Raw genomic sequence first — 10,799 nt, 5'->3', positions numbered from 1 at the left:
ATGACACTTGCCGTAAGATTTTAGGTAGCCGAGGTAAATAGAAGAAAATAACAATTACGATAACGTTGTTTCAGATATCCTTTATAAATAAAATAATATATCACCATGGGAACAATTGATGAATTGGACGCAGGAAAGAAGGCAGAGATTGGCATGATGTTGGTTGTATACTTAGCAGGTGTTGTAGGCAATCTACTTGTTATTTTCGTAATTTTTTATCTCGGCGAATATAAGAAGATCACGCATTGGTAAGTTGTAAAATTTGGGTTAGTTATATGATTAAAGTATTAAGACTCATTTAACGCTGATTATGATTTTTGATCAAGCTTATGGAGCAGAGGTATAAGAATCAGTATACGCCTTTTTGATAATGAAATATCATTGGAAAAATCTTTACTGCGAGTTGATGCAATCTTTGGTTTTTTAAATCTGTCCCAAATCTAAAAAAATCCGATCATTTCAATTTCTGTAAAATTTGACACCGTTGTAATGTAGGCTAGTTCAACTATTTCTTCTTTGTAAATATCACTAGTTGTGTTTAGGTATGTACTGCAACTCGCTTTGGCCGACTTGATATTTCTACAAGCTGTTCCTTTCAAGATATCTGAAATTACTCATAAGGCATGGATACTTCCACTTTGGCTTTGCAAAGCTAAGCAAGCGGTTTTATATATAAACTACTACGGATCCATCATATTTCTCACGGTAGGTATTCAATCTCGTGTAGTTTGTACGTCATGTATCACCAGAACTAATCATTACACACACATGTAACACGTGTTTTTGACATGGTTATATTAGGTAAAATATTATATAAAAATCATTATTCCTAACTCTAAATTTACATTTTTCAATTTTCCCGTAAAAAAACAATTTTTATTTAGTCTTATTCGAGTAACCTATAAGACCAATTTGCCAACCAACCAACGTATGTTTAATCGTATTTTGTACTATAAATTGAATCCGAATAAATTAAAATATTCGAATACTGAATATTGAAATACTATTTAATGTTGCTTTCATGCTCTAACACGATCGATAACAACTTTATTGGTTATATTTTTGAACACTCATTAAAACAAGGAGTAATGCTCTAATACGAAAAACGAAGTAGTATCAAATCTGTTACAGTACAGGTAGTATGACCAGATCACCGTGAAATAATCACGGAACCACGGCACGAGGCGCGATCTTTCCTTTTGATGACGTCATCATACAAAACCTTGAAGTGAAAAACGAGTCCACAGACATTTGTGAAAAATTAAAAGTAGTGATAATAACAAGCTTCAACCACTGAAAATTTCAAAGCAATTATTTCTGTGGATGCATATCATACTTTCGTTTCAGATATCAGTTCTTCTAATTTGCTAGAACTTTGGTTGATATATCTTCTTACATTGTATCCTAGTTACGTTTTTGAGGCCACAACTTAATCCCGTAATTTAGTTTATTATGAAGACCGTTAAATTTATATTAATTCACATGCAATTTTCTTAAATCGGATCGGATCTCCTGCCTGATTTTATCCTGTCATCCTTGCATATGATAAATATATGTTTCAGCTTATGGCGTTGGATCGTTATTTAGCAGTTTGTCACGGACTATCAAATCTGTCACGAAGAATAAGGTCTCGACGACCCTGCTATATTATAACTGCAATTGCATGGATCGTTGCAATTCTCATGTGCATTCCAGTCATGATGTATGCGGATACAGTTGGTGATGATCCTTATTGTGTTTGCTCGTGAGCTATTTAAATTTACAAAATTTGTATTGGAAATATAGTATTTTATTTAAAGAAAATTTCAACAAGAATATATTAAAATCTATTTCTACTTTGAAATTTCGCAAATTATTGTTAACATTCTGTAAATTATGATTAGGATTGTTTTTCCACGAAACAAACATCAATGGTGTGAAGGGTATTATAACGGCGATGAATACGACGTAGAGAAATGTATAACTGAAACATACGAAGAACATATAGGAAATGAAAATTGTGAAATCGAAGACGATGAAGACAATTCATCAGGGTCAGGAGGAGGATTTTCGGACTATCTTTCTGAGTAAATTTGAACTTATGTACTTATCGCAAACTTATTTACAAACCCTCCCTTTTGGGTTTTTGATGTTTCAAAATATCATTGACGGATATGAGCTTTCGATCCCTCCATGCAACCTATTTGCGATTAACTGCTCCCCTAAAATCATCCATTCCATTGTGCAACACAAACATTATTTCAATACTGGTGGACACGTAAGTTTTAACAATATATATATGTCTTTTCTTAAGAAAAGTTTGGCAGTAATTGCGTGAACAAATCCATTCCTCCGGTAACTGTAAGATGAAATTGATATTGAATCAAAACAGTTACAGCGTGGTTCGCACAGCTTCCGATAGACGCAATTTGCTCAGCTGGACCACGAAGTCTGACGATGCAACCTTCATTCGCTTGCTAGACGGCCCCAGTAACAGCAAATCAAAATAACTTTATAGGTTGATATTCGATATCTCGGATATTATCATATTTATCCGGCGGAAAGGAAAGCCGATAACATAGCATAATCATATGGCGTACCACGGTCTCTCGTCCTGTTACCAGTCCTGGCCAAGCCGCGTACTGAAACATAAAACCTAGCTAGGTATAAGTTACGTATCGTTTGAGATAAAGGGTTCAACTGGAGATAAATTCGTTGAATCCAATTTGGACAGTTTCAAAATAATTCAGATTGATAAAATCTCAATACTAAAGTTGGCAAAAGATAACTTTTTATGGTATAAAAAATACAAACCAAGCAATGTTTTTTGTTTATTTTTAAGCTATACGGATGCGGTAGACACAAAGCCCTGCAAACACCATGAAGAATACATGGGACATGAAGCTTTTATTTTGTTCAACTTCATCGTCATGTTTATCATCCCGCTAATTGTGAGATTTGTAGAAAAATTTCTGTTATCATTTGTCATGAATATATGCTCGAAGTAGAATAACAAAAACTAATATAGAAGTGAAATATACTCTATAAACTTTGTTAAAGACCGCTTATTTGACGGTATTTTAAGTTAACCTTGTCGGTAGAGCACTCATACGTCAATTAGTGCAACTTGACTATTCGCTATCAAACTTTATATATACAGAATATATTCTCAAAGAAGAAAGACTTTGAATAACAATTTTCTTAACGAACGGCTGAAAGCTGAGCTAAACATATTTGATAATCAGATACTTTTGTCGGTCTTTTATTTTCCGCCTAGCCTACTATATTCATTAATTTTCATTTTTTATCAGTCTGATATGTTTGTTTAGACAATATCTGTTTGTTATACGCTTATTATTGTTCGTCTAAGAAGAACTGATGCAAGAAGCCGAAGAAATTCAGAGCGCAACGAATCATCTCATTCAAGTGAAACTACGAGGGCCTCAACTTTTATAGCCAAAAGCAGACGACGGAAATCTTCCAGTGGGGGAGGAAAAAAACAAAAAACAAAAGTAACCATCATGTGTGTTGTTCTTGTCCTTTTGTTTGCAACATGTTGGATGCCTTATAACGTTGTACAAACTGTAAAACTGAAAGGAATTGAAAATGTGACAGAGGTAAGCTCCGTAAATATACAATGCGCAAAGCTGATTTTACATTTCCTCGACACGAAAACTTCATTGCTTGATAAACTTTTTTCACTGGGTGTTTTTACTTTCTTGAGCATAAATAGTTTGAACATAATGGGATTTCGAATCTACCAATCAAATTACCACTATAAATACCACTGGAATGATTACGCCATTGACTGGTTTTGCTTCCAACGGACCAACGTAAAAGAAAACTTTGTTACGAAGTTGGTCTAGAAAATTCTTATTGCATAAAATGGTAAATTTCAATTACTATAGCAATTTAAATCAACGTTTCCTAGCGGATAAATATTTGCACTATGCATTGTCTCATTTTTATTTAACGTTCCGTAATTGCAATTGAATTTAATCGTCTTAATTTGCTTCTTTAATTCTATTTTCAATAAGTTATTTTTTGGAAAAAAAGGAACTTGTGGAATGAGTCGTTTGAAAATAAACAGAACGAAATACAAACCAACTAAAATTCTGTTTATTGAATGACTTACAATAGTTAATAATATTGTTCATTATAATATTTTTTCTACAGGCCTACTGCTCTGGTCTAGATACCATTACCATTATATTCCTTTACTTGAACTCGGCTCTCAACCCTTATTTGTATAATTTTCTTGGAACTTTTGGGAAAAGAATCGGGTAATTACTTATAATTAAAAAACATAGCACAGAATAGTTTAAACTCCATTTTTATAAGTCATGAATATATTTTTCGATTTTTAAACATACGTTCCTAAGATTTACTCAATACGACTCTATGCTATATTTCGTGGCTTATATTTAATAATAATAGTTTTGAATAAACGTTCAACGTGAATCATAGCACTACATGTTAAAATTTGATAAAATACCCAAAATCATAAACATTTTATATTCAATTACTTTTAGGTTGTTTTTATGATTGAGTAAAAAGTTCTGGGAGTTTCCAAATTGATTTCCTCGGGAAATTCTCTAATTCTCGAGTTTTGTTACTGAATACACGTAACTCGGTATACTCTTTTATTGTAACGTGCGACAAATCACGATTCGCCCAAAACCAGCTTATTCAGAAAATTTCCAAACACTAAATATATATTTTTGAACGAAATAAATATTCCCAAATACAATACAGCATTGGTAAATATTTCAAGAAATTAACCGTAAAGGTCAATATTTATAGACACCAAAACCCCAAGTTTGGATTTGAACAAAACCTTCTTGGCTTTTTTTGGCACTTTTTTTATTCTTAATATTTCAATGTTTAATGGGGGGATTAGTAATTTGCTAAAATATTTCATTTCACGCATACTATTTGGGAGCTATCATTTAAATAGGATTTCTCTTAGACACGATCAATTTCAAAAATTCATGATTTATAATTGCACATCTTTCTTCCTTATTTTGCCTTTTTTTCTTCGTGGTATATTATCACATGATACAACCAACCATCTATAAAATTAAAATGAAAAAAATATACATGCCCAAAAATTTACATACTCAAATTCGCTATCAAATGTATATGTCGATAATTTAACAAATGCGCTCGGAAACTAATTTTGGTATTTCATTAAGACAAATTCGCAAACATAGAAGAACAAAGACTCTGATGTCGACGTTTAAACTCAACAGGGTAGGGAGAAAATCAAATTCATTTGTCAGTAGTTCTGAAACTGCTAAAACAAAGAAGAGTAGCATACCAAACGAAAAGTTCAGAGTAGAATATCTTCCAAAAGAAGGTGAGTCTATTGCATATTTTGGGTTGGAAATAATTTAATTTTAGGATTTCTCGATTAATTTTTATATAGATTGAGGATTGCAGGGCTATTGAAATATGGATTGTAGATTTCATATTTTATCATTTTTGATACATAATTTATTTCCTTCCCCCACTATATTAGTTTTAAATCCTATCTGATTGTTTAGTTACTTGCTGATCCATGTCCACGGACCATGGTCAGGGAACTGGCTATCGTGCGTATTGTTGTTGTACTATATTTTTATACATAAGTGTGACAATGTTTACTCCATTGTCTTGCCCTACACATCAGTATTAATCTGCTATGTGTAAGGGTTAATTGCAGCACGAAGACCAATGAAGTTTTGTGCATGCAGATATGCCTATTTAACTGCACTGCGAAAATATATACCGATGAAAACTAAAAAGACAAGAATTTTTTGGCTGAAAACTTAATAACCGCCGTACCATGTTTTACCATGTAAAGGTCGGGCAGTCCATGACATTACATCTTTCTTTACAGGGATAGTATTCATATTACTCACAATAATACGGACAAAGTTTTTGTCATTATCATATTATACTATTTTCAGAGGAACCTTTGACTATTGAGAATGTTTACGAAGACAAGCCAACGTCGTCGGGAACTCAATTATGAAAGAAATGTTGTCGACGAGCTGATATTAGCTTTGATCTATTGCATAAAATTCTATCCCTTAGAATGTTTTTTTTGTAAACCAATGGTATATGCTGAAAGTACAGATAAAATACTTCTGTATATAATTTGTTGCCAAAAATTATTATTTGATGACCATAAATCAACGTTCAAGTAAAATTGTTTTGCAATATTATTAATTATTGATATATGTTGACTGAACAGTATATTCCTAATTTGTTGCGCAATATTATTCAACAGAATACATAATTGCTACTTTTATTTTTCACAACATATTATCATTATATAGTGCGGAACCTATACACAACCTCGTCGTGACGGTTAACAGAACTATCGAGGAAAATAAACTTTTTCTATTAAAAATTGTTATTTTTTATTTTTTTGGTAAGCCAGTCAGATTTATATTATCCTTGCCAATGCATGTATCATTGATGTAATTACCCTAATCGTACTATTACTTCAATTCTGCTTTAATGTGCATGTGTCGTAATTTCTCTTCATAGCATTTAGCCTCGCTCGCTTAGTCGCTATGCAAGGTCTTATTTCCGTTTATCCAAACCTGCACAGTTCAAATAATGGAGTGACTTCCTAATGCATCAATGATGTTTTTTTTGTTTATTATTTACCTTTACTCATACGTATATTGTAAATAATGGCGGCCAATTCTGACCTAATACATTTTGATGCTGTCACCCTTTCCTGTTATTACTAAAACACGATAAAAAAGTGTGTTATGAATTTTACTTGACTAATGTTAATTGCTCATAATATTTGTGGAAGTGATGTTACAAAAATCAAAAGTCATCAGTCTAAATAGAGTTCCTTTTGCTTTATTATTGGCAAATTATCTGAAATATTTTACACAATTAATACTAATGCAGTACACAACGTCATTATAAATCAATAAGATGAAAATCGAACTCATCAATCATGTACCGTCGTACCTACATGACGAAGAGAACAATTTTACTCCGAAGAAACATTGAATTAGTTTATTGACATATACACAATAGTTATAATTGGTGTAATTTTCCGTAAGTTGTATATTTAGTATATTCAAATGTATTTTCGAGTAGTTTTGCAGCAGATGTGTAACGAATGAGATTGCGCTCCTTGAGTTCACTTTGAAATTGACCTCTTCATATTAATTGGATAACAATTTTCGGACATTCAAAGAATTATGGTATAATCAATAGGCCAATTGCCCTTTTGTTTTTCTCTTTTTTATTTCACCTTATCACAATTCCTCTTGCACATGAATTTGACACGGTCATTATAATAATACTTTATTGTCGTGGGAATTTGTGATTGAGATAGGGGACGGCAGGTGTCTTATGTCTTTATGTACGAAAGCTTTCGTTGTTATTTGTAAAAACATCACTGTTGGAAATATTCTGGATAATATTCTAACAAGAGAAACATCAATTTTCATGATCGATGCAGTTTTACAATAAAGTTTCAACTATAATTGTTCATTTGCTATAAATATTTGTATGTTTATATTTTCACTTCAATGTGAAGACTGATAATGCTAAACTATTAAACTCTTGCTATATTGAATCATAATATATATGTTTTTCGTTCGGGAAATGATAATTTCTACAAGTAAAAGATACCGTATTATTATATACTTATATATCAGCTATATATCATTTATTCTCACTCCATTGATTGCTTTTTGTTATGTATATTGTTTTTGTAGCAATGGCCTAATATGTTCGGCTATGCGACTCAATATTGATATTCTCCATAATTTTTACCAAATTTTATAATTCAAAAATAGACCTCCAATCTAATGATTTTCAAAAGAAGATTTCGTTTACGAATGTCAAAGATTTCACATGTCTTTTTTTTAATTTTTTGCTGCAAAATTTCTCGTCCTCCATCTGATATAAGTTTGTCTATTTACGCATCTTGGCTCTAGTCAAAACTAAACAACCTGAATTGAACGAAGGTCTTATTTTTTATTCAATCTATTTCCCTTTTGCAAGAGTATTAACAAAATCACAAGAATCTCTTGCGACAAATGGCAAGGGCTTGAATAAAGAGAAACATCAACTATGTTGTCTATATGGAATACTCTACGGAAATGGGCAACTGTGAAATTGTTGTCTTTTCCGTTATGTTTTTTTTACATTCGAGATAGAGTATGGCTGAAGGTACGTTTTAGTGAGTGTTCCCATCCCTACAGCGAACCATGTTTTCTCTGCGAGTAGTACTTAAGCCAAATGAAAAGCAATCTTTTAATTAGTAAAAACTTCTCACTTTTCTCTCTCTCCCTATTTGCGAATTAACAACATTGACATTTTGTTTGAGATATTTACTCGTAACTATGATTACGTTTATTGTCTTGGGAATATGGACATGAAGTGAAACAACAGGTGTCACGATAATGCGAACAAGCCGGCTGTGTCTGTTTGGCGCTTTTCATATTTTAATCGTGTTAAGCGTGCTGAAAAATCACGGCAGTCATCTGCCCATCAGATGTTAAAGTTACCTGACACAACGCTTAAAAAATGCATTTTTTTTTCGAAGTAAATTAGCTGATTGGCATATGGCTTCTTCTTGAAATATTTAGTGAAACATTGAGCGCTGAAACAACTGACGCAACTTTGACATGATCTAGATTCTAGAATATACAAAGGGGTAATCATGCTAGTAAAGCAAATGTGAAGTTTGCTGACTTCTTTCTAAAGACATTGAACATTTTAGAAACACGAATAGAAAGTTGTAACACCGTGAATCTGTTTTTATCATTCCCCTGACCAACAACTTAACGTTCAATAAACAAAGCATACAAGAGTTGACTTTCATTTATATAAAATTTATTGCAGCATAACAAAACAGTAGATTATAAAAACGTATCAAACTAGGACGTTTACATTTGCTCCTCATTTCACTGTAAGATAAGCTACATCTTATTTCCGTATCTTTGGCTTGACTGGCGATAGCCAATGCCTGCACACATCCATCGCATTGTTGAGATAGTAGTCATTCTCTCTCATTGCTCATTTTCCCTTATCTACCTCGGTGGATTTCATCATCACCCCGTGCTGTATTTTCTTTTCAATGAAGAGGATTATTCAAACATTAAATTCGAAGTCTTCATCGCTTATTTGTTGTCGTATTTGTTTTAGGTTCTCGTACCCTGCTTCTTCTTCCAGATCAAAAATATAATTGATCGCTTGCTCAACAACTTCGAGTGCTGATGGTTGTTCAACATTGACAATAGTTGGTACAACAGACTGCAGTTTGGTAAGAAGTCTAAGAACTTCTGCGTCTTCGTCGACAACTGGACGTTTGGTTTCGGCTTTGCAGTGTTTCACTGGCCTAGCATATGGTGCAATACGGCAAGTTACTTCACGACATACTTTGATAGATTTTCCCATTTTGATTTTCGTTTCTATATGCAACTAAACAACGAAAGCTTTTGAGACGAGAATGGTATTCACGGATTGGATTCCGCTTTTTTATAGCTTTCGCGGCTATTTTTTCTCATTTAACGACTGGTGTTCGAGCGTGAGTGACCTTTTCCCTTTCATCGTTTGAAGACATCTCTCGTTTCTCGTTCTAATTGGCTACACGCAGATAATCCATCATCATCCAATATTTAAATGAGCTTGAATACGCAAAACCTCAATGAGGTAATTAATAAAGTTTCTCACGACAATTTTGCATAATATCAAATGTCATAACATTATTAAAGCATTAAATAATAAGATAAACAATTATTTATTTGTGGGAGTATTTATGTTTTAAAGAATTATTTATTGGCCAGCAAACAAGGAATCAAGATTCATTCATACCATTTGAGTTAGGATTATTATACATGCATCATTAACAATCTAAAACTACAATTACAGAAAGAAATTTTGTTGGCTTCACGGTTCATACGTCAATGCGCAGTTAAGAGAAGATTAATAACGTCATGTGGGAGCAATTTATCAGCAGATGCTGAATGAGTGGGAAAATATTATTGTTATTCAAATGACTTGCTTTGTTTGTAACAATTTATTCTTATAAATAATAAGGCCATTCAACCTCCACTATCAAACAATAACAATCGTAAATGAACAATAAGAGGGACTTCCGGACATCGATCGAAAATACATTTTTAGGTGACAACTTCCGATAAGTTTTGTGAATGAAAAAGTTTAAATTTATGAAATGTTTATTGTGAGTCTATTGAATATTTAATAATATTATTATACAGAATCATTGGGATATTTAAATTAGGCGTTAAAGTACTTTATAAAAATAAGAAATATAATAAGTAAAATACGACACAGGTTAATCTCTACGAATGAAGAATCAAATCAACAAAACGCGTTATAATAATATATTTCTGCGACCAGTGGCTGAGTCAAAGAACTCAACTGATAGGATGGGATTGGCGAAGATATTATGAAAATTGATGTAATTGCTATCGTGCTAAAAAAATAAATAGTAACAGTTAATTACATACACTTCAAATGATCTCATGTGAATACAGAGTGTTGGAGTGTTTCAGTACATTTGTAATAAGTAATTCATTCAGAGGAGAGGGGAATAACCATTTTTCAGATGTTTGTAACTTCTGTAGGTTGGAAAAATTTAACCCAAAAATTTATGTTTCGAAAATGTCATAAGGCGTGTTTTCAATTACGCTTTGAGCTTTCGCGTTCTCACACATTTTCCACCTGTCATTCTTTATCGCGAGTTTGTATTAAAACATGATTTTATACTAATTCGAGAGCGCAAATATTGTTGTTGGCCCTCCGTTCTTCGATGAGGGACAAGCTTTCCC

The 10,799-nt window shown here is 32.6% G+C and overlaps 1 protein-coding gene across 1 annotated transcript; it reads left to right on the top strand.

Annotated features, from left to right (window-relative positions):
* The first annotated feature begins 45 nt into the window (after positions 1-45).
* Positions 46-8,683, top strand: LOC120346616 (somatostatin receptor type 5-like). Its single transcript, XM_039416378.2, has 9 exons — positions 46-248; positions 543-705; positions 1,563-1,744; positions 1,884-2,066; positions 2,822-2,930; positions 3,309-3,596; positions 4,156-4,262; positions 5,175-5,338; positions 5,931-8,683. The coding sequence occupies exons 1-9, from the start codon at positions 106-108 to the stop codon at positions 5,993-5,995; spliced, it is 1,404 nt and encodes a 467-aa protein (XP_039272312.1). The 5' UTR covers positions 46-105; the 3' UTR covers positions 5,996-8,683.
* The last annotated feature ends 2,116 nt before the right edge of the window (positions 8,684-10,799 follow it).

This window comes from Styela clava, chromosome 8 (assembly GCF_964204865.1).
Source record: "Styela clava chromosome 8, kaStyClav1.hap1.2, whole genome shotgun sequence".
Lineage (NCBI taxonomy): Eukaryota > Metazoa > Chordata > Ascidiacea > Stolidobranchia > Styelidae > Styela > Styela clava.
Note: the sequence above shows the minus strand (reverse complement) of the source record. Positions and strands in the feature narration are given on the sequence as shown.